The sequence below is a fragment of the Nelumbo lutea genome, chromosome 2 (assembly GCF_056320005.1).
Source record: "Nelumbo lutea isolate HS-2025 chromosome 2, American lotus-T2T, whole genome shotgun sequence".
Classification (NCBI taxonomy): domain Eukaryota; kingdom Viridiplantae; phylum Streptophyta; class Magnoliopsida; order Proteales; family Nelumbonaceae; genus Nelumbo; species Nelumbo lutea.
The window spans coordinates 31,461,472-31,487,259 of NC_142685.1; the positions used below are offsets into that span (position 1 = coordinate 31,461,472).

At 38.2% G+C, this 25,788-nt stretch overlaps 1 protein-coding gene across 5 annotated transcripts in view; it reads right to left on the reverse strand.

The window, feature by feature from the left end:
• PKL (chromatin remodeling factor CHD3 (PICKLE)) overlaps positions 1-25,788 on the reverse strand; it is a 76,415-nt gene that overhangs the window by 12,417 nt on the left and 38,210 nt on the right. For all 5 annotated transcript variants that reach the window (XM_088970397.1, XM_088970398.1, XM_088970394.1 and 2 more), the window contains 6 exons: positions 22,376-22,573; positions 18,849-18,999; positions 18,641-18,746; positions 18,147-18,221; positions 9,811-9,872; positions 9,609-9,685 (listed from right to left, as the gene is read on the reverse strand). In XM_088970397.1, the coding sequence (XP_088826523.1) occupies positions 9,609-9,685; positions 9,811-9,872; positions 18,147-18,221; positions 18,641-18,746; positions 18,849-18,999; positions 22,376-22,573 (669 nt within the window). The remainder of the gene's footprint in view (positions 1-9,608; positions 9,686-9,810; positions 9,873-18,146; positions 18,222-18,640; positions 18,747-18,848; positions 19,000-22,375; positions 22,574-25,788) is intronic.

Consider the following 25,788-nt stretch of genomic DNA (forward strand, 5'->3'; position numbering starts at 1 on the left):
TGTGGATCAAATTATGCTTTGGCATAATCATCTGGGTCATTTGTCTTTTTCTTCTCTGAGTTCTTTATTTCCAAAACTGTTTGAGTCTGTGAATCTGTCAAGTTTGAAGTGTGAAGGTTGTGAACTTGGAAAGCATTGTAGACACTCTTTTAAACCTAGTAATAAAATATGTTCTTCCCCTTTTGATGTTATTCATTCGGATGTGTGGGGCCCTAATCATGTTCCCTCTATGGGCGGCTATCGCTATTTTCTCTTGTTTGTGGATGATTTCTCTCGATATTCCTGGATTTACCTGATGAAATTCCGCAATGAAGTACCATCCTTGGTGAGGCAATTCCACCAGATGGTACTAACACAGTTTGGAACGAGAATAAAGATGTTCAAATCTAACACTACTAGGGAATATTTTGAGAGACATCTTGCCTCATATCTGTTGGAGTATGGTGTTGTCCATCAGAGTAGTTGCTCCTACAGTCCACAGCAAAATGGTGTTGTAGAGAGGAAGAACAAACACACTGTTGAGACGGCAAGAAGCATGATGATCACAGCTCCAGTTCCAGTTCGTTTTTGGGGGGGTGTAGTTCTCACGGTAGTATATCTAATTAACAGAGTGCCTTCTCGTATACTTGGATACAGCACTCCATTCGGCCTTCTTTTTCCTCAGGGGGAGATGTTTCATATTCCTCTAAGGGTGTTTGGGTGTGTCTGCTTTGCGCATATCCTTGGTCCTTACCGTTCGAAGCTTGATCCCAAGGCAAAGAAATGTGTCTTCCTTGGATATGCAGAGAATTAGAAAGGGTACCGCTGCTATGATCCAATCCCTGGGAACCGGTATGTTACTATGGACATTACCTTTTTTGAATCTACGTACTTCTTCTCAAGGAATCCTTCGCAGGGGGAGTGTTATGGGGAAGTAAGTCAACAGTCTATCCCTCTCCCAGTTCCAGTCCCTGTGTCTACTCCTGTGCTTGACCACCACCCGATGTCACCTACCTTGCCACCTCCTTTGCATTCCATCTCACAGCATTACTCACGGCAGAGACTTCATAAGACAGTTGATTCCACTACAACAGAACACACACCACTTCATGTCGATCCCTTGGAGACTCCAGATTTGGCTGATACGGATTCAGATATTCCTCTCGATCCCACTACTATTTTAGTTCCCATTGGTCCTACTAACACTGCTACAGATAACCTTGATCTCCCTATTGCTCTTAGAAAAGGGAAAAGAAAGTGCACTGCTCATCGTATTTCACAGTACTTATCCTACGTTGGATTTTCTCCTTCCTACCGTGCTTTTCTCTCTTCTCTTGATTCAGTGTCTATACCCAAGGGTGTTAGTGAGGCTCTCTCCAAACCTGAGTGGAAGACAACTATGCAGGAAGAGATGGAGGCTTTGATTAAGAATCAGACATGGGAGATTGTGGACCTACTAGAAGGCAAGGAGACAGTTGGATGCAGATGGGTTTACACAGTAAAGTATAAGGCAGATGGAAGTATAGAGAGGTACAAGGCAAGACTTGTTGCGAAAGGGTACACACAAACCTATGGCATTGATTATCTAGAGACATTTGCGCCAGTTACAAAGATGACCTCTGTTCGGATTCTCCTTTCTCTTGTTGCCTCATACTCTTGGCCCTTGTTTCAACTGGATGTGAAGAATGCTTTCCTAAATGGGGATCTGCAAGAAGAGGTGTATATGGATCTTCCAGCTGGTTTTTATGATAATGCTGAAAAGGGAAAGGTATGCAAGCTGCAAAAGTCACTATATGGCTTGAAACAATATCCCAGAGCATGGTTTGACAGATTTAGAAAGGCCCTGATTGTTTTTGGCTACACTCAAACTCAATCAGATCACACCTTGTTTGTGAAGCGCAAGGGATCTTTGGTGTCAATCCTAATTGTTTATGTGGATGATATTGTTGTCACTGGGAATGATCTAAGTGAGATTGATAGTCTGAAGAGAAACCTACATAAGGAATTTGAGATTAAGGATCTTGGAGAACTGAGATACTTCTTAGGCATCGAAGTTGCAAGATCGAAACATGGAATTTTTATCTCTCAAAGGAAGTATGTTTTGGACCTTCTCCAAGAGACAAGGAAGCTTGGAACAAAGGCAGCTAGCACCCCCATTGATCAGAACCATAGAATCAGTGCATCAAAAGGTGAACCAGTAAAGGACCTTGGGAGATACCAAAGACTTGCCGGCTACTATACTTGTGTATGACAAGATCGGACATCTCCTATGCAATAAGTGTAGTGAGTCAATACATGCATGCTCCACGAGACCAGCACTGGAAGGCAGTTGACAGGATCCTTGCTTATATGAAGGGACATCCAGGTAGACGCATATTGTTTACTGATCAAGGACAGTTGAAGCTAGAGGCTTATACAAATGCGGATTGGGCAAGATGCCTTGATGACAGAAGATCAACTTTGGGGGTGTGCACCCTAGTTGGGGGTAACCTAGTCTCATGGAAGAGTAAAAAATAAACAGTTGTGGCAAGATCAAGTGCAGAATCCGAATATAGGGCCATGGCACATGGAGTTTCAGAGTTTCTCTGGATCCGTTCTCTGTTAGAAGAAATCGGTGTACAGGCAGAAGAACCTATGATGCTATATTGCGATAACCAGGCAGCAATTAATAATGCCCATAATCCAGTCCAGCATGACCAAACTAAGCACATTGAAGTAGATAGACATTTTATCAGAAAAAGGGCAACTTCTGGAGAAGTTTGTCTTCCATACATTTCTTCTGATCTGTAGCTTGCTGATGTTCTGACAAAAGGCGTTGCAAAGAATAAGCTGGAGCATGATCTACGCAAGCTCGGAATGTGTGACATCTACTCCCAACTTGAGGGGGAGTGTTGAGTGGGGCCACCGATTTGTGTTGTTGAATGGGTCGATTTGTGTTTAGTTTATTTTCTTTTAAAATAAGAAGTTGTTGGGCCTTGGGCCCATTAGTTTTTATTTTTAATAGAGTTGTAACTATTTAGTTTGAGTTGTCACCCAACTAAGGGCATCTTTGTAATATCTCATATTTAAGTTAAATATAAATAGAATGAGAGGCTAGCGGCTAGGGTTATGATACACAATCCTAGTTGACCTTCTTCTCCTTTCTTTCCTTTTCTCTTCCTATTGCTAAAATCTACAACTTTGTCCTCTTCCTTTCACAAGAAGCTTGACCGAATCAGCAAATTGTGGTTCCTACTCATTTCAAGCTTCTAGATCAAGTGATGATCATGGTGGGTTTTGTAGGGCTGCAACTAGAATCAGGTTAAGCCGAACCCATCCTAACCAAGAGATAAGTGATAGCAACCCTCACCATTAGCCCTACATAAGATACACCAATGACGGGATAAGCACCACTTTGGTTGTCTTCTTTGAAGCAAGTCACAAGTATTAGGCCCCGTTTGGCGTGTCTTTCCGCACGGTCTTTCAGTTGTTTACAAGCCAGGCAAACCGTGCCGCAATCTTTTTTTCGTTTGTTTGTAACAGATCTAGCCACCAAAAGGCGGTGCGCCAAAAAGACACGAGAATCCCATTTCGGCTGATTTTGGGAAGCTCCAAATGGAGCTTTTCACATCTTTCTCACTTTATTCTCACGTGGTAAGACACGAAAAGACGCGCAGTAGCCAAACTAGATTTGGGCTTCTAAGATCTTCATGCAAAAGTTCAATTCATCTTTTGACTATCAGAGCTATTAGAAGATCTCCCCAAAAGGACTTGCCAAACGGCCCGTTAATCTTTCCATGGACAACTTTCCAACAAAAGGCAGCAAATCTAGGTGGGATAGGCTTACACCATACCTCCTTAATAGGAAAGGGAGGCAAAGAACTAAAAGAAGGTTGAGATAGGGCTTGGAAAAAGGAAGCACAAGAAAAGGAACGAAAAGGAGTACAAGTCCAGTAATCAGCCTTGGAAGGATCAAGAAAGACTTCTTTCAACAACAATTCAAGTAGGGTAAGTACATTCCAACATTTTCTTTGTTTTTTTTTTTTGAACAAGTCCAGTAATCGGCCTTGGAAGGATCAAGAAAGACTTCTTTCAACAACAACTCAAGTAGGGTAAGTACATTCGAACATTTTCTTTTTTTTTTTTTTTTTTTTTTTGAGAAAAAAAAAAGTTCAAAGTCTCTTATGCCCCTTCAAAATCTCAAGTCCCAATTAAAGTCATTACTCAAAGTTAAAGGATTTGGAAATAGGTTTATTATTAGAACAACCGACTACAAAAAGTAGGGGAAATTGTTCCTTCAAAGTGGAAGACCTCAACCACACATGTTCCCAAAATTTGATATGATTACCACTACAAGGATTGTATTTGAAAAAAGGAGTGAACAGTGGTAATACCTCATTGATGGCCTTCCAAGGAGATGCTCAAGTTGCCCTCGCCAAAGCTCCAACAACCCAGCCGTTATCCAAGAGCCATGAATGCTCACTACCTTTGCCCATAATATGTACAGATCTTGCAGCATTTTCCACTGTCATTTCCCCAAAAGAATTAAGTTTCTCTAATGTATATTACCAAAAGAATTAAGTTTCTCTAATGTATATTACCTAAACCCAATCCCCAACACTCTTACCTCTACTAACCACTTCCCAACTCATTTATGATCCCTATTTCCTTTCCCTGGTTCCCAAAGAAAATCTTTCATCATCTTCTCTATCTTCCTGCTTACACCCACCAAAACCTTAAAAACTAACATATAATAGACAGTTAGGTTGGAGAGAGTTGATTTAATCAAGGTAATTCTAAGATAAAAACCCTTTTCTCCAATTGCCAAGCCTCTTAGAGAACCTCTCAACAACTAGATCCCAAAACATTGCTTCTCACCAAGAGGTAATCCTAAATAAGGCAGAAGCCATTAAGCAATATAACACCTGAAGATATTTGCACACTCTTTAATTTCCCCTTCTTCCAAATTAACCCCAACTATGCAACTCTTTTCAAAAATTATTTTTAATTTTGACAATCTTTCAAAAACTTGCACCACCAACTTCAGGTTCCTAATCCGTTCTAATTCATCTCCCTCGCAAACAATTCTCTTCCCACTCTCCAAGCCCTTACCATACCCCTTGAATCAGCCCTTATTATAAGTCTACTCAAAAGACAAGGAGAGAGAGAGGGTCACCCTGTCTAATTCCTCGCCTAGCCGAGAAAAAATCCACCACTTTGCCATCGACTATCACCAAATAATGCAGGACCTCAAATCCCCATATCCACTTACTCCACCAATCCACATTGTCTCAAAACCACAATTAGGAAATGCAAGTCAACCAAATCGTAAGCTTTTTCCAAATCTAGCTTACAAATTTCTTCCTAGACCTTTTTCATTTCCTCAACACATTTATTAGCAATCAAGATTTGATCAATGATATGCCTCTCTAACCATATTTTTGCATCTTCTAAATGACTAGGCAAATCCAACCCTTCAATCCATAATCTATTGTCTAAAGGTCTCCTGTAAATTGTTTTAAAGCGATCCACAAAATCCCTAGTTATCATCCATCCTTGGATGAGTTATCTTCTCACCTCCTATCACCAATTTGGACACAAAATTCTTCTTTCTTGTCCCATTGGCCATAGCATGAAAAAACTGTGTTTCTATCACCCTCTTTATGCCATTTAATCCTTGATTTTTCCCTCCAACTAATGAACTAATCTCTTCCTTATGCAAAATGTCCTCTAGTTGCTTTTTCATCAACCACCTAATCTCTCTATCTCCCTCTTCAAAAAGGCCTTAGATTCTTTCATGCCCAAACCTTCAATTTTGTTTACCACCTCTTGCTTCTTTATTTCAATCCTCCCAAAATGCTCTAGATTCCACTCCTTGATTCTTCCTTTCTATCACTCCATTTTGCTTTAGAGATGAATTTGTCAATCCCAAAATGCACAAGAACTTTGAACCAACACTAAATACTCCAAATATAGGAAGTTGGATTTTTCATAAAGTATTCCTTGGCATTATCAAACTGAAATACTTTAATACAAGAGCATGAGATATAACCACGAATATCCAAAAAAAAACAATACTAAAAAGAAGGAAATAACAATATCCACCTATATAAGGAATATGATATAGTCCCTACATATCTATATACATAATATCAAAAGAAATGCTTCTTCTATTACTAGGAAGAAAAGGTTGCCTACACTGTTCAGCAAATTGACACCTAAATTGGATAGACTAACAGAGCCAAACAACTTAGAAAACAAAGATCTCAAAGAAATACAAGACAAACAGCCCAAAAACAAAGCTCTCAAAGAAATACAAGACAAATCGCCCAATCAGAAATGCCAAATCATCTTCTGATCTATAGACTTCAATGAAACAATCCAAAATCTCCAAATTTGGTATGACAACCCAACTAAAGATGTTTGAGCAAGTAAATCCAATCCACCTCACAACTGCTCCCAACTATCCTCCTTGAAGTCACCTCTAAAAATTAAAAAATTCAAGCACTTCATAAGACTACCTACAAAAATGACAACCAACTAAAGACACCCCGTCCTAGAAATAGGAGCAGTAGACCCGTCAGCAATGGATACCTTATCCTTCCCTGAATACAATTGATTGGCATGCAATAACTAAGAAACATTACTCACAGGGTCAGGTGCCCCAAATTCTATAAACCGAGGAATACTAGAATTACCTAGTAACACTACTTTCCAACTGAGATAAGTACCAATTGTACTGCTCTAACTTGGCTCTAGCTGCAACCAGTGTCTCCACCGGTGGAACATTGGGGACAGAAGTGGATGTCTGTAACACAACTCTCCCCTATTTTCCTCAATACGAACAAGAGAATAGGCTTGTGAAAGCATCATGTATTCCTTTCAACAAGATTCCTATAAGTAACGACACCTTGGAACCTTCCAAACTACTGTCTCCAACAAATCAATTGCCTTAAAAAGTGCCAATTATGACTTGATGGTAAAGAAATACATGGCCAGAGAATTCTTGCCCAGCTTAAGCTTGTTCACTTACTTACCTAAACAGTTGAGCATGAGCTAATTAAGTGCCAGGGAACAGATCACAGCAATACTGTCTAATGATTGAAAAGGCATGCCTAGGCATACAGGCAAGGTGCATTTCAAGGCCCGCGCCTTGCCTAGGCCCAGGTGTTCATCTTTCTTAAAATGTGCACCTTTTGTACTATTTTAAGTATGGTGGATGGGCCAATGGCTCCGCCCCTGTACCCCCAACCAAGCACAAACAAAAGTAAGCCCATGCTAGGGTTTTAAATTCTTAATTGGTACTTAAAAATTAATTTATGCTTTAGTTTTTAGTTCATATATTTAAAAAAATGTCTTGTATTAGGAAGAGTGAATGAACAAGATTAGCAAAAAGTGGGTTCTTAAAGCACTGGGAAGTGAGCAAAGCAAGCGAGAACTCCTTTTCTGCTAATATTGTTCATCCATTCTTCCTAATACAAGATATCTTTTAAAAGATATGAACTAAACTAAATAATAAAAACAATTTTTTAAGTACCAATTAAGAATTCAAGACCCTATCATGGATTTACTTGGGCTTGCCTCAAAGGGCTCAATATAAAGCAGCTCATAGAATTAGAGTAATGCAATTATAAAAGAAATAAAGACATTGAAAGTATCACATGCTTGAATTGTTGAGTGCTTGAATACGTATTATATGTTATGTTTAATTTTATTTTTACATTTTCACCTTTACATGGTTTATATTATGTTTATGTATTTTAATTTGACCTAATAAGCTTTTCAAAACATTTTTTTAAAATTTATCTATGCATTTTTTTATTTAAAATGTTTTCAATTTTTGCAATTCTTTGAGTTCATTCATTTTTTTTTAATTTTAATAATTCTGCACCTCGCTTCAAAAAAGCATGCCTTGCCTAGCGCCTTGCACTTTTAAAGCGCTGATACTGTCACAAATTTCAATGGCCATCATTATCGATAGGAAATTCCAATTAAGAAGGGGTTGCATGGAATTCATCAACAAAGACATCACCAGCTATTTTCGTGCACTCACCTTCCATATTTTACATCATGTGGATCTGGTTCTGCCACAAAGCTTGTGAGATATCCTAGCTTCCCATGTACTACATATAGATTGAGCCCATTTTAAATGATTGATTCCATCAAACCTTACAATAGTTATTTGTGAACCAAGAGTATCTCTAGAACATCCAGGGTTGTTCTAGGGATCTACTCCCTACTTGGAATCCCCTATAAATAGATCAATTATAACCATAAAAGACTAAATCAAGACCAAAAATGCCTTTGTACAAGACAAGCTAGGTATTTTTTTCCCTACAGTCAAGAATCACCACTTCTCAGGGTACTACCAAATTTGGTGCCAAAACTGAGAGGGAGAAATATGAGCCTCTCCTACCAGGCTCTTTAGAAAGCACCACAACAGGTGAAGATCCCTAGAAGGAAATAAAAGTGAATAAAAAATATCAGATCACCACAATCAATCTACCTTTTTTTTTATAAATACATAATCAATCTACCTTTCTGACCTACAACCAAAATTGGATATGCAATTTTGAGATTTTTTCTCAATTTTTGGGCAGTGACCTCTTGTAACTCCTAAGCAGCAAACCAACCTTGAATCTTCTCCAGAAATCCATAAAAAATAGGTGATCTGATATATAAAGATCAGCCTCCTTAATTTCTAATTAACCCAGCTGACCTAGTTATGCAAGGGAATCAAATGAAGAGAAGAGAGAACTTGCTCAGATAGTGACTTGTCAAGTAGCAACAACTAATCCAGAAAGAGTTCTTCACCTAAACCAATTAAATCAGATACAGGAAAAAAAAGCATAAAGCAGATCAGAAGAACACATAAAGGATGGAAGACAAGAAGAAGAAATTGTTGGAAAAAGTAAACAGTCATGTGGCTCAACTGTAACCCTATTATGTTTTATACTAACTGATTGTATATGTGAGAAAATTTTAAAAATTTCCCTTGTCTGGGTGACAATTCAAATGAAATAAAATAAGCGAAAAAGCATATCAATATATTAAACCTAATAAAGGAATAGCGGCCAACTAATAGAGAATTAATAAGCTAATCTGTTCTTTTGGCATTCTGGCCATTTCCATCATTAATAACAGCAATTCTTATTCATCACATTTATTTTGTTTAGTAGGAGCTATATGTAATATTAAAGATATTAAGTATTTTTCTATATTTGTATCTATTTTATATTTTTATTATTTGATTTATGACTTGACAGGTAGACCCATTTAACCTGGATTGTTGAACAACTGAGTTATGGTTGACCTCAACCTGATCAAACCCAGCCCAACTTGCAACCCTAGATTTTTTGCTGCTATTATCTGTTGATTTTAACAATTTCAGAGAGACCAGTGGCCCCAACTTGATTAGATGAGACCAGAAGTAACCCCAAGCTGTAGATGTGAACTTTTACATACACATGTACTTATCTTTGGTCTGATATGCATAAATTGAATAACCTCGTACACCAAATGGTACTTCCTAGAGGCTAGAACATACCATTCTACTAGCCAATTTGAAATATTAATGTAGCATACATCACAGAAACAATTGGGAAATTTTGAACAACCTCATACGCCAAATGGTACATCCTAGAACATACCTTGTCCCTTATTAAAAGCAAAACTGCAATCCTAACAAGTACATCTCCTATCCTAAGTCCTTCCTTTGGAACACCATCTATCACAAAAAGACAATAACAAAGGAAAGATCAGCAATAGATCAAACCATGTACGGAAGGAAATCAAAGAACAAATATGACAACAAATCAAGAAATAGTGAAATTAACAATCGAATGATGCTACCTGAAAAGCATGGTGAGTCAGTTATATCTTCAGAAATGTGTGACAAGAAAAGAGTTCCATATCTGAATTAGAAGGATGACCATAAGTCAGTACATCAGACAAATCAACATAATTATCTAGAATGAAGAAACTAACTCAGCAATGGCACCTTTCTAAAATATCATCATGGTTTAAAATGTCCCTAATTTCCCTAATATTTCTACGACATATGAGTAGTGACATAAAATTTACCAGAATGAACATATTCCCCAATGAACACTACCAGCACTATGTGGAGTACAAGAGATAGTATTAGAACATAAGTTGGTAACAAAATTGCAGATATGCTGAGTAACAATGTTATTGCCTGCATAACTTACATAATTACCACTTTGAGCTAGCTCAGTATTCATTTCAAACATGAAGTTAAATATTTGTGTTTATTTGTGTAATAGATTATTTGGTTGATCTATTACAACCATTTACATTTTCTGAGTTTCAATTTTGCTTTAAATTATTCTATCATGAAGCTCTGAATCTTAAGGTTTACACGGCAACTTTAACCTTAGTTTCTTAGCTTTGCTTAATGATTTGGAACAAGATAATAATTTAAAAAAGGTGTGCCTATGCTTCTTTTATCATTTCATAAAATATCATTTTATATTTTACATATTTTACAATCCTTCCACCATGTCTATAATTTTGACAATATTTCCATATGATATTTCACAAAGGCCAGCCGAAATACTTTTCCAAGTCAAAATTACAATTCTGCCACTCATAAATCGACTTAAACAAAACTGATTAGCCCTTAACTACTTCAACAATGACTGAAAACTTAAACATGACAACACTATTCTAGACAAATAAAACTACTTGGCTAGACCCACTAGACACATGCTAAAATGACCAAAAAAACTCTACTGTCCAAAAATATAGAAATACATAAAAATCCAGAAAATTCAAAAATTGACTCTTTAGCTCCTGCATCACTCAGGCGTTTTTTTCTGAAACTGCTTCAAAGTAATACTCAGGATATTAGGTTCCTTGGCAAAAACAAAGGCCATCATCCATCCTTGCTTACTTGAAGAAATGTCCAACTCATGGTATACTCTTTAAAAACAATGGTCATATGAAAACCAAGGTGTATACTGATGCTGGTTCGGCTGGATGTGTTGATGATAGAAGATTGACTTCAAGGTACTGTGCATTTGTTGGAGGTAACTTAGTGTCATGGCATAGCAAGAAGCAAAATGTTGTTGCCCATTCAAGTGCTAAGGCAAAATACAGGTCCATGGCTCATGGTGTGGCTGAAGTGTTATGGCTGAGATTCCTTCTTGAGGAACTAGGGATTGAGTATGAGAAACCATTGTGGTTGTATTGTGATAACCAAGCTGCTATAAATATTGCTCACAACCCCATCCAGCATGACTGAACTAAACATATTGAGGTTGACTGTCACTTCATCCGAGACTGAAAGAAAGTTGCTTCTCAAGATATTTGCTTGCCCTATGTTGCCTCTAATATGTAGCTTGTCGATCTCTTCACCAAAACAGTCACCAAAGTCAAATTGGAATCAGATTTGTGCAAGTTGGGAATGATGAATATCTATTCCCAACTTGAGGGGGAGTGTAGTGATACAATGGACCAGACCTGGTATATTTACGTGTGGACCAGACTTGCTTTCTTGTACTATTATAGGTAGCAGGGCATTTTTGTCATTTTAACTAATGTTATGTTAAACACATAAATAATACTGCTTAGGGCGGCAGTAATGTAACATTTTTCGCCCATTCCTCTCTTGTTCTTTATATATTTTCTTCTCTCTTCTTCTCTTCAATTTTTGGGTTACTTTTCAACCTAAAAGTTCTGCTAACAGCAATAACTTCAAGTCATTTTATGAAATATGTTTTATATTAAGAAGAATGAAGTGCAAGTGGGCTAGAGCAGAGACCCTAAAACAAAATAAGGTGTCATGGAGGGTGTTTGAGAGCGAAGCCCCCTACCCAAACTTTTTATTCCTTTTCTACCCTTTCTTTCTTTTTTTTCCTTCCCTTTCTTTCTTTTCTTTCTCTTCCCTTCCCTTTCCTTTTTTCTTTTCTTTCTTTCTTTTCATATGAGGTGTGCATGAGGCATACACCTCGGAGGCATCAACACCTTTGGCTTGCTCTTTAGGGTGTTTTGAGCGTGCCTCACCTAGGGGCTCCCACACCTTTTAAAACATTGTTCCAATTAGCGTAGGGGTATTTCTGTCTCTATACTTATATTAAGCTTGCTGATCTATAATATTATGTTAGACCAATGCTCCTTACTTAAATAAGGGCACATATGTCTTTTCCATTATTCTAATAATAAAAGAACATGTCTGGTCGAACGGGAGTTAGGTTTCCAGTTCGAACTAGACTCTCTCTCTCTCTCTCTCTCTCTCTCTCTCTCTCTCTCTCTCTCTCTCTTCCAACTTTCTACGTGATTGATCTCAGACAAATATAACTCCAAGGCAGGCCGAATCATAACATGGTAACAAAGCAACTTGAATCTGCCTAGATTTCTATTCTCTGCGCACCCAATTTAGGGTTTCTCTTGGTTTTCCTGCATTCAACAGGAGATAAGGGAAAGGGCTAAAAAGGAGTGATCGCCCTCTCCCCTTGGAGGTTTCTATGCCTCCAGTCGTGTCTTGTGGGGTCGGTTGTTGTGGTTTCTAAGCCCTCCCCTAATCAATGTAGGGCTGATTCGTGTGGTGCAGTGTGTGTCATGTGTGGACTGATTTTTCTCGTGTGGTTGTTCCTTCAGTAATAAGGTAAGAGATTTCTATGCATGATTTCTGTTGTGGATCAACTACGAAGTATGTTTCAGATCATATGTTGGGGTTTCAGACAGTAGCGTGCTAGGGTTTATGCTGTTTTTTGTGTAATTCAAATGAAGAGTTGTGATCATATAGTGGTGAGATTTCAGGTAGCCGTAGGAGTAGGGTTTGTGGTGAAACGAGTACAATTTTCAGCAACAACAAGCGCTGAAATCAGTGTGACAAGTGTGATCTAGTAGTGTGCAATGTGCAGAATTCAGTGATAATAGAATTCAACAAGTGTGCAGAATCGGTGATAACAGAATGGGAGATAACAGTGACTGTAAACCTAATGTGACGGTGCCTACAAACTACCTGAATGTTCAAATGACCTCCATTAAACTAAATGGAGAGAATTATGTGCCTTGGGCTAAATCCGTTGAAGTCTTTCTAAAGGCAAAGAAGAAGGTAAAACACATAAGAGAGGAGAAACCCTCCACTGACTCTCACGAGTATGAAGACTGGGAGCAAAAGGATGCTCAGATCATCACATGGTAATGAAATAGTATGGAACCCAAGATTAGTGTAAATTTCATGTTTCTTGACACTGACAAAAATGTGTGGGACCATGCAAAGAAATTGTATTTGGGTCAGGACAACACAACCAGAGTGTATCAGCTTTATCAGGAGTACTTTAATCTGCAACAGGGCAATCAGAGTCTTGAGTACTATGCCAGTATGAGAAACATACGTAAAGAGTTGAATGTCTATCACCCTCTCACTTTTGATGTCAAAATTCGGCAACAACAGAGAGAACAGCTTGATGTGACTCGACTTTTGGTGGGACAGAAATCTGAATTTGATCCAGTAGGGGCTTAGATACTAGGAGGATCAGCTCTTCCCTCTTTAGAAGAGGTATTTGCTCAACTCCGAAGGACTTCTACCAGATCTACTGAGAACTCGAATATCTCGGATAGATCTGCCTTTTTTGTGTCGAGAGGCCGTGGTGCTAGAGGTGGAGCTCGGGGAGCTCAGTTTGGCCGTGGTGGTAGTAGTGGTCCGGTGTATGGCTGAAGTGGCAATGGTGGGCCTACTTATAATTGTGGCAGTGGTCGTACTGGGGGCAAAGATTCAGGGGGAGCCCGTGGTAGAGGGCGTGGTTCAGGCCCGAGGAGGTGCACTCATTGTGGTATGGATGGACATACCATTACCTATTGTTATGATCTACATGGTCCACCCTCAACCTGGGCCAATCATGTCGTGACTAGTCACACCAGTTCTAGCTTTAGACGAGAACCGTTCATCTGATCAGATACCTCCTCCATCCACAGATGGTCCCCTGAAGGAAATGGTGAGTGTTCCCTGTGATGAATATGAGAATTTATCCAATACACATCACAACAGAACACGGCGACTTTCGCCCACTCAGGTATGGCTTGTTTGGCATCCACACCCAATCCCTGGATCATTGACTCTGAAGCCTCCGATAACATGACTGGAACTCCACGTGTGTTTTTTTCCCTATCTCATTGCTCAACATCACAATCTGTCACCCTTGCTAATGGTTCCACATCCTCAATTTGTGGTGTTGGTAATGTTGACCTAGACCATGTATCCCTCTCCTCAATTTTGTATGTTCCTAAATTGCCTTTTAATCTTATGTCTGTTAGTAAACTGACCAAATCACTTAACTGCTCAATTACTTGTTATCCTTCTATGTGTGTTTTTCAAGATCTCAAGACAAGGATGAAGATTGGTGGAGGGCATGAAGCTGGTGGACTGTATTATCTTGACGGTGGTGGAAGAACTTCAACAGCTCTCGAGTCATCTCTTTCTCCTCTCCAGTGGCACTGCCGATTCGGTCATCCGTCGCTAAAAGTTTTGAAGTCTTTGGTTCCGTCTTTGAGTCAACTTTCTGTTTTGGATTGTGAGTCGTGTCAGTTTAGGAAACACCATCGTGTTCCCTTTGTGTGTGCTGATGTCACTTTCTTTGAGTCTACTTCGTTCTTTTTGGGGTCCGGTGATGCTTCTCCCTCCTCGTCACCTCCTCCTCTTCCACTTCCCGTTGTCGATCCTCTTCCCCTTGTTCCAGCCGTGACCAAATCCTTGCCTCCAGTGCCACCACCTGTTGAACGCCCACCTATCCGTCAAGTGTATACACATCGCCCACGCGTACCAACTGCTACTCCTCCGACTACATCACCGTCAAAGATCTAGCTCCAGACCTGAACCCCACATCTGAGCTTGATCTCCCAATGGCCTTGCGGAAAGGTAAACGCACTTGCACCCGATATATTTTATTCAAATCCGATACAAATTGATTTGATTAAAAAAAAAGATCAAATTCGACTCTTTTACTTATATGGGTATACAATCCAAATTTGAATTTAATTCATTTACATATTTGAATATATGATCCAAATCTATGTTTTGCAAGATAAGGATGTGGCTGTAAACATATCGGACCAAATTCATTTAGGGGCATATCAGAGTATGATCCAATAAGAATCCGAGAGATCCGAACCTGATCAAATATCCAACAGATATGCAAACATAGACTCAAATACAATCAAAATCCAATTCAAATCCAGTTTTGTTAAAACATTAGTAGATCTATAAAAAATTAGCATAAATTTATAAATTAAATATAAAACAAATATATATATATTAACTGAGTAAATAAATTAATATAAATCCAAATTAACTCCAGAGATTTTAAATACGAAAAAAATAACATTTTATATGTATGTATATGATTGGATCAGATCGGATCAAGCTGTATACATATCCAATCTAGTTATGACTAAACAGATATCCAAATCCATTAATCCAAGTTTGAAACAGATTAAATCCAATTCATTTGCTCAATTTGAATAGAATACATGGGTACACATATCCCAGCCATGTGCAATACCGCCTACATATCTCCCCATTTGTTAGCATACCCCCACTGTGTTTAACCCCCCCCCACGAGCCTTTTTAACAAAGGCACAAAATTACCCAAAAAAAAAGTCAGAAATTTCAAAAAAATGCCCAAAAATTCAAAAAAAAATATTAAGCATAATGCTAATAAAAAATATAAACTTAAATTTAAAAAAAATGTTTTAAAAAACCTAATATCTAAAATTAAGATACATAAAATAACATGTAAAGTGTATTCAAATGAAATTTTAAAAATAAAAGCAAACATATAAAGCATTTTCAAGCATGTAAAACCCACAATCTCTTTTTCTCCTTAGTTGCATTGCTTCAAGTAGCTAATGTGATGTAAACATATTGCATCTTGATTCTATGAGTCGCCTTTGTACCATGCCCCTCGATTCAAGCTTGAACAAGTCTGTGTTAGGGTCTGAAATTCTTATTTCTCATGGGGGTCCGAAGGCGGAGCCCCCGGCCCAGCCGTTAGACTCAAAAAACAACAAAAAGCGCAAAATTTTAAAAAGGTGCATGCCTGGGCTGAGGTGCACGCCTAGGCGAGGCATGTGCCTTTTGAAAGGGGTGTGCCTAGGACATGGGCGAGGCGCAAATGGAGTATGTGCCTCACCCAGGTCCTAGGCGCACCTTTTAAATCACTGGGCCCATACACCTAATCCGAAACTCGTTACACCTATGGTTGTCTAAAATCCACTTTATCATGGAAGAATCTGCAGATATACTTTTGAACTTGGTTTCTGACCTTAGTTCTCCCTTCCCTATGATCTGCCTATTTACTTTTATTGAATCTATTATCCCAAACTAATGTTTTCAAACCATCGTTGACCCAGACGGTCGGACTGTTCGGATCGGAAACCATTCAGGCGACCGGTTCCGTTTTACCCCAAACCCAACATTTGGTCAAAAACCATTGAATTAGTCAACGAACCATTGACCCGGACAGTTTGACTGTGAAACCGTTCGACCCGAAGAACGGTTTGCCGTAAAGTTTTAAAACTGAGAAATCTCAGATCTGCCACCATCGTTGTCGTCGTCGCCATCACCATCGCCGTCTCCGTTGGCGCTGCAGGCCTGCAACCCGCAAATTCTCCTCCTCCTCTTCTTCTTCTAAACTCTTTCAGTTCAGCCGACAGTTTTCTCAAATCTCTCATTCAAAGTTCCAACCATTATTTTCTCTTATATAGTATGCATCTTACCCTAATATTCCAACTAATGGGTAAGATGTTCAAACCATTCGAACTGTTTGACTCGGACGATCAAACCACTGACCCAAAAAACCGGTGGCCACAACGGTTCCGTCTCCGGGCCAATTTTTAAAACCTTGTCCCAAACTATGTGGCCAATAATCATGGCATGTACAATCCAATTGCCATCTGCAATGTGGCTTCCAACAAGTGGGCAGCAATTCTTTATGTAATAGAGTGTTGAGCAGTCAACAAACAGCAGGTGCAAAAATGATTGTGGCAGAAATTGTTTGTTGAAATGGATGAGTGGAAAAACTAGAAAGGATAGGGACAGAAATTAAAGTCATTAAAAGGAACCTTGGGGTAGAGCCAATAGCTGATGAGAGACCATACATGAAAATGGATTGATCACATGTAAAGAAGACCATCTAGAGGACATGTAAGAAACAATCATTTGCAAGTTGATGGGGATAGAAGGGATGGAAACAAGCCAAAAAGGCCAAGAGTTGTAGTAGAAAAAAAAATGATTTAAGTTCTCATAATTTAACAATGGACGGAGGTGTAAAATGGGTCGTGCTGGGCCGGCACGGCACAGCCCGCGTGCGGCCCTCGAAAGAGCAGGTCGGGTCGTGCCGACCCATGGGTTGTGCCTCCCTCCCCTGGGATATTTTGGGGGGTCGGCTCGGCATGGCCCATGGCCCAAGCCCATGCCGGGCCACGGGCTGGGCTGGTCCGTGAGCCTAACCTTAGGCCAGGCCAAGCCGTGGACTAGATATAAATATATAAATTATATAGAAATTATATATATTTACATTATATTATATAACTATAATTTATAAAATATATTATATATAAATATTATATATTATATATTAATATATTTAAAACATATAAATATATAAAAAATATATGCCAGCCCACGGGCCATAGACCGGCCCATACAATCGTGCCAGGCCACAGCACGGCCCGTGGAACATCGGGCTGGGCTGGCTCAAAATCGTGCTAGGTCGCAGGCGGCACGGCCTAATTTACACCTCTAACAATGGATATGGAGCTAAATGGAACAGAATGGCAAAACAGGATTCCTGTAGTTGACCACACAGTTGGGAAAAGGTTTAGATGACAATGATGATGATGGTGTAAGATCTATAATAAATATAAGTGTTAAGAACCAATAGTAAATGGAAAGAACATAAGAATAATAGCTATTAAGGACCAACCACCAATGCTTGTCTAGTATTCCTGGATTTTTTAAATTATGCAGCATAAAGTGCATTTGATTCCAAAGATATCAATATGTAGTTCTTCTGTAACCACATTTATGAGCAGAATCTGCTAGTCCAAATGACCATCTAAGGAAGAAAATTTTGCTAGCAGTCCATTATAGATGTGCATGTGTGCATACATAGAGATAACTTATTAAATTTAGAACATGAAGCAAAGGTTATATGTCATACTCCTTAATTTCTTCAAAAGATTTTTGCTTCAACCGAGGAGTGAATTCTCTCCAATCAAATTCCCCTACACCATACCTGTAAGAAGGGAAAACTAAAACAGGTAAAAATAGAATGTATGAATATGTGTGTGTCTCCTCAACTACAGAATACATGATGCTAAGACCCAAGAAAGGTAGCAGTACCACCATTCCCTTTCTATCATGTCTTTTTTTTAGCAATAACCGAAACAAACTCATTAATATGAAAGCAGATTAAGCATCATGGATACCTTTTTTTTCTTTTTTTTTTTCTTTCCTTTCATAGATCCAGCAATACCAGCAACAGTGCATTAAGGTGCCAAAAAAACAATATTTAAAATTGCACGGACTGATTAACCATCAAAGTATCCATAATGATATTAAGTGTGCATTAACTTACCAAAAAATGAAAGTACACGTGGTCCTTGACATTTATATCTACAAGAAATAAGAGATAATTGCATAGACAGCACAAACCTCATCAATATTTGGACAAATGCAGCTCTTTGGTTTTGATTGAATCCAAGAACTCGAAACGATTTCCCTTCACCTTCCATCAGAGGAAGTGGTTCTGAACTATCCACTGTGAAGATTTTCATTTATCAGTATTCAATTATTAGATTACTAGGGCATGGCCATTGTATTTAGACTTTAGCAAAAAAAAACTGAAATAAGGAAAAAGTACCGCGGGATTTCTTCTTCTGAGGCCTTTTTCCAGATCCGGCTCCAGAAGCAATTATTTCAACATCAGTCCATTCAGCTTCATTACTATCATCCTCACCATCTGAACTTGCATCTTCCAGACCAGCAAGGTCATCTTCTTCAACAGATACCATCTGAAATAAATGAAAATGTGCATAGAAACTGAATAAGTAAACTAGGCAACAAAAAGTAACTATAGTTCACAATGTTGGCATTAATGGAATTTCGACCATGTAGAGACGGGGGAAATTTCAGGGATATTTTGCTAATTTCACTAAAAGACTTGGATAATCTAAAAAAACAGGTAAATTTTCTAGAAACATAATTAGCCAATAAACCTTCAAGGAATTGTTAAAAGTATAATCACAATCATAACAAACAACTATATAAATCAAATAAGAGAATATTAAGGGGCTTAAATAGGTATCTTTCTCCGTCCGCCTTTTACTCTTTTAGCCATCTTCTCTTCATTACATATGTAAATTATTTTCCAATTTAAATAGGTATCTTTCTCCTTGTATCCCTTAAGTTTTCAGAATCCTCTTCTGTAGTTACAATCATTTTTCTTCTTCTTTAGAGTTATAGTGCCTTTAAAACATACCAGCAAAAGTTAAACCTTAAATGTACAATCCTATCGAAACATATCGGCAAAATTTCAGAGAAATTAGGAAAAAGAGATTCTCAAAAAATTGTAACGCCACCTAGCAAAATGGAGAGCTTTCATAGGAATTTTTCCAAATCTCACCGATATTGTGAACCATGTATGCAACACAATGGCCTAGTTTTAGATGTTAAACCGTGTGCTTATAAAATGATATTAGAAGTTAAACGATATCATTGCACTTGGCCCTTATCCTATGATACTCAAAAATGAATATGGTGATCGTATCCCAATTAATATTCCTACATCATCTGTTTATATATAATTTTGAAGCTAAATGGCCACACTCCCCACTGTCATACCAAGAAATGGATATTTTGGCACCATCTGATACCAAATATAGTTCCAACACATCTTACAATTATTGACCTATACGACAATGAACATGTCAAAACAGTCCATCCAAAAGAGCAAAAGGCCATAATACGACTGTAAACATGCTGGTACTGACCACACAGTTTAATATAATGCTTATGTGCTGTCTTCTCTCCCACTACAAACTTTCTCCATTTGCCCCTTGTCTTGCAAGTTAATCTTCTAAACTTTGCTGCTCTATGTATCCATGACCATGTCACTCCCAATACTCTAGCCATCTGAGTAATGTCTCAAAGTATACTTGTGCTGCCACATTCCTTTGGAAGTAGCTACTTGAGATCATGGGCCACAGCAGGGCAGGTAGGAGGCATTAATTTTAAATGAAAAAAAATTATAATTTTAATATAAAACATTAAATATATAAAATATGAGATATAATATGTTATAAATCACTTGAATGATTTGTTTGAAAATTTTGCCTGAGGTGCACCTAGGTGCCAGGCGATGCGCATTTTGGGGAATGTGCCTCGCCCAGGTTCTAGGCACACCCCTTTCAAAAGGCACATGCCTGGCAAGGTTCCTTTTTCAAAAGGCACACTCACTAATTCCCTGTTCTTTTACTATAGAGTCATGGACTCTTTTGGGCTAGCCTCGAGGGGCATGGCACAAAGGCGGCTCATAGAATCGGGAATGTAATATGTTTTACATTACATTAGCTATGTAAAGTACTGCAATTGAGTGAAAAAAAAAGAGATTAGAGGTTTTACATGCTTGAAAATGTTTTATATGTTTGATTTTATTTTTAAATTCTCATTTGAATATGCTTTACATCTTATGTTTATGTATTTTAATTTTAGATAATAGGTTTTTTAAAACATTATTTTAAAATTTAACTTTATAATTTTTAGTAATATTAGGCTTAATATTTTTTTATTTTTTCATTTTTTGGCATTTTTATAATTTTTTGACATTTTTTTATTTTTTAGCTTTTTTTTTGTATTTTTGTGCCTTGCTTCAAAAAGGTGCATGCCTCGCCTTACACCTCAGACACAAATTGACCCCTGCGCCTTTTTTGCACCTTGTGCTTTTAAAACACTGTGCCAGCGGAATAAGAACAGAATATACAAATATACAAAGAAAGGTTGACAATCAGATCTCTGGATTCCCCTTGGAACATATCCCAAAAACAAATCTACTCTATGCACTCCCTTGCCTAGTCAAGGCATCAATCATGCTTTTTTGCATTCCTCAGAACCCATTGAACTGAAACAACTAATTCATCTTCCAGAGATCTGATTTCTCTTAATATATACCTATAGTTCCATGTTCCTGACACCTTGCCAACATGGAATCCCCACCCATAATAATATTTTTATAATTCAAATTCCTAACAGTTCTGCCCTCATAAAATCCATGACCAATAGGTCCAGAGAATAAAGTCATTATCTTCCCCTCCTCACATCTGAACACCCCTTCAATACCTGACTCCCCTGGATTACTGAGGCTGCACCCATCAAAATTCATCTTAATGCAAGGTGGGTCCAGAAGCCTTCAAAGGCTATAAACTATTGGCTTCACAGAATGCGAATTTGCAAATTTCATTATACCAATTCCTAGCTAGATCATCACTGAGAAACCAACAAAAGAGTGAACAAGTTTTGACCCACAACATCACTCTCGATAGAAGGCTTCCATAGATTGACTTTATCCAAGAAGATTCTTCAGTTCTGTTCCTCCTAACAGTCCATAAAACAGCCGCATTCAAGCATCTCTGTAAAGCTCTTCCCCTCATTCTTGGTGGAGAAAAGAAGGTGCAAAAAAAAGGTTCTTAGGGTCCAATTAGGGATTCCACCTGCAGCCAATAAGAGAGAAGAAAGAACTCCAAATAGCAGCTATAAATGGACAGGAGACTAGAAAGTGAACTTCATCCAACAGCACCTCATCCCTAGCTGGTTTCTTAATTATGTCCTTGACATTTGCACCATCTCCTTTGTCATCCCCCATCCAAATCTGATGCCCCACCTTATTTTAGTCAATTGAACACTCCTATAGCATCTAGGGCATTCAGCTTCCGTTGGGCTCCCTTGACATCCATCTAGCAATAGATAATTTTACCTGGTTCTACCATCCAATGTCAAAGATACTTTGAATGGTCTAAACCAATATATTGATTCAAAGTGACTAGTAATAGGAATGTAATATCAAGGAACAAGTGTACACATGGACTAAATAAGAGGATTTTTTAGCACATCTAAAAAAGCTGGTTATATTACAAGGCAATGACATTCTAAGAGAAAATTATTGGAAAATACACATTGAGCAGCAGATTAAAAGGAGTAAAGTTGTAAAATTGCAAGAATGAAATAATGGGATAAAAAGGAATTGAGTAAAAAAATGCAACTATACCACATGCAGATGATAATGCACATAAGAAAATGAATATCAAAAAGCAAAAAATATATGATATAGGAGTTAATATAATACAACAGATCAATCTGATATTCATTTAAAGCAACATAAAAAGCAGACCATACTTGTTTGCGGCTTCTTTTTCCCTTGCCCAAAGCAGTAAATTGTTCGATTTTATGGACTTCATATCTATCCTTTAAAAGTTCCTCCCAATAATTTGTTCTTTCTGAATTAGTGAGATTAGTTTTATTTGCCGCAGAAGCCTTTCGAGCTTCCTCTTCAGCTGCAGCTTCCACTTCATCTATATATTCAAAATTTGCTACCTACAAGAAATAAAAAAAGAACATCATCAAGTATGTTGGAGAGCAAGAAGAAACAGAAGCAAAGCAGATGATATCACATGGCAATATTATACTTTTAGCACTGAAGTTACTCCAATCAAATTGCAAAGTGCTCTTTTGTCGAAAAGCACTCTAAATACCATGAGAAAATCAGAGGTTTCATCAATATTAGCTTCTATCTTGAGTCCATGATGCAGTAACACCTATGTTAACAACCTATGTTACCCAGATGTCTTGAGTCCCTGATGGTTTACCTCTATTAACCTACGTTATCAAAAAAACCAGAGGTCTCATCAAGTGTACAAGGGTTCCATATTGTCAGATAATTCATCTTTAGTATAAATTGCATATCCAATATCATGTCCATGCATATCCTTAACATATCTGAATAGCATAGCTTAGAACTTAATTAACCAAGTCATAGAAACAATTCTTATCCATAAACCATAACTAGTGGGGATTTGTTAAGTTAAAGATAAACAAATAGAAACATGTAAGAGTATACAATCGTTTTATATAATAATTAATAATTACTTATATTTTATATTACTTTTAATAATTTTTTACAATACAAAAATGTAAAGAGACTGGGCCGAATGGGCCCTAACAACCTCTCTTGTAATATCTTTTATTTTATGTTGATGGGCCACACTTAATGGGCCGGTTATTTATTCTTGTTTATTTCCTTTATGTAACTGCCAAGCTGGCCGCCCACTTAAGGGCATACTTGTCATCATAAATTTTTTAGATCTTAATAAAATAGGGTTGGAGGAGAATGGAGTTTTTATTCGACTCCTTCTTCTCTTACCGCTTCTCTTTGCCATCTTCTTCTCTTATACAGTTATTCAGACCTGTTTTATTCTGCCAATCACTGAATTTAAACTTGATATTAGAGGACTGATTTACATGTTGGTATCAGAGCAAGTTTAGTTCCTCTTCCTTCTTTTTCTTCGTTCCTGTACACTCTAAACTCAAGAGAGTGTAAGGAGAGATAGGTTCTCTATAGTATAGAGAATCACTTGCCTAGTTGGTAGAAGGGTTTGGAGAGTTTAGTTCTGGCCAGATTTTGCCAAGAAGTGTTGTTGTTCTGCTACTGCCCAAAACCCTAGCCGACTAGAGATTTTCGAGGTTACCAGGAAAGGTGAAGCTCGGGTGTGGCGCTCTGTGCTTGGAAGGTGTCTTGTGACTGCTAAAGGAGGGCGGTTTAGGTTTGGAAGAGTTTGGGTTTTCGAGGTTGCAAAATCCTAGTTTTTCAAAGACCCAAGTTCTGGTTTGGCTTCAAGTAAGTTTACATAGTCACAATTTTTTGTTCTTTGATTTCCGTTTGATTAATGGAGACATACGGAAGTGAATTCAAGCAGGTGTCGGTTTTTGGACCTGCCTCAATAGATTTCGCTTTGACTGGTGTGACCACAATTACGCTAGATGGGGCGAACTATCTTGCTTGGGCACAGTCTATAAAAATCTATGTTTGTAGTAGAGGAAAACTCGGGTATCTCACAGGCAGTAAGGTGAAACCCGAAGAGACAAACCCTGAATTTGAAAAATGGATGCAAGAGAACTACATTGTTATAGGATGGTTGGTTAACTCTAATGCAACCCCATATAAGCCAGCACTATCTCTGGATGTCTTCGGCCAAGGAGATATGGGATAGTGTAACTGAGACCTACTCACAGAAACTGAATGTAGCCAGAGTGTACAAATTGAAAAGTAATGTGAAAAACCTGAGACAGGGGGAGACAGTGGTATGGGAGAGTAAAAAGGATGTTGAAATGTATAGAAAGTTGGTGGAGAGAAATAGGGTGTTTGAGTTTCTCACTGGACTCAACCCTGAGTTTGATATTATCAAACAGAATATTTTGGTCAGGGATGAGGTTACTCTTTCACAGGCATATGCTATGATAAGTAGCGACGAGAGTAGGCGGCAGGTTCAGTTGCAGAGTCCATCTACAGAACATTTTGCACATGGAGGAACAAAACCAAAGGGCCCTACTGAGAAGAAAGAACAAGTGTATGAATATTGCAAGAAACCACGGCATACAAAGGACACCTGCCAGAAGCTTCATCCTAGACTTCTCCCTGATAGCTTTAAGAACAATAATAACCCTAAGAAGGGCAGTCAGGTGGGAAAACCCAAGACTGCTAATGCTGCTACAGTACCTAAAGGGGGAAGTAAGGAGAGTAAAGAGAAATCAACCATTGAACAGTTGGTTGCAATGAAGCTGGATTTTGAGAAGTATGGGAGACTCCTAAATCACCTGGAAGCTACAGTTTCTTTAGCTCACCCTTCCAATAGTACATCATCATCATCGGCTTTTGCTCACTCAGGCACTCGTGCTTCTGCAAATCAGGCTTCAGCTTCAAGTAATCATAAAATCCCTTGGATTATCGATTCTGGTGCATCAGACCATATGACCAGTCTATCTAACCTTATCTGCTCATATCAACTTCTCTCTGGGAAAGAGAAACTATCCCTTGTCGATGGGTCCCTTGCCCCCATCTCTGGTAAGGGTGATATAAAGACCTCTAACACCCTGTTCTCATCTTTTGTTCTTCATGTCCCTAAGCTTAACACAAATCACTTATCAGTTAGTAGCTTAACAAAGTCCATGAATTGCAACATAACTTTCTTTCCCACTCATTGTGTTTTTTTAGGACCTGCAGTCTCAGAGGATGATTGGGAGTGGCCATGAGGCAAACGGAATATAGTTGCTGGACACACCAGATCAAGCTTTGGGACCACCTCATGGAGTTGCCTTAGAGTCGGTCGTGTCAGAGTCTATTAGCAAAATTTTATTATATCATTTTCGGTTTGGTCACTTGTCTTTTTTTTGCTTTGAATCATCTATTCCCAAATATGTTTAAAGGAGTGTCTTTATCGAATCTTCATTGTGAATCATGTGAGTTGACAAAGCATTGTAGACATTCCTATTCAATTAGCAATAAAAGATCACTTTCTCCTTTCCATATTGTTCACTCTGATGTGTGGGGGCCATATCACATGCCATCCATGGGGGATTACAGGTACTTTATCCTTTTTATTGATGATTATTCACGTTACACTTGGATTTATCTCATGAAATCCAGGGATGAAATACCAGCTATTGTGAAAAATTTTCATGAACTCATCCTCACCCAGTTTAATACTCGTATCAAAATATTCCGCTCTGACAATGCTAAAGAGTATTTTGAGAGA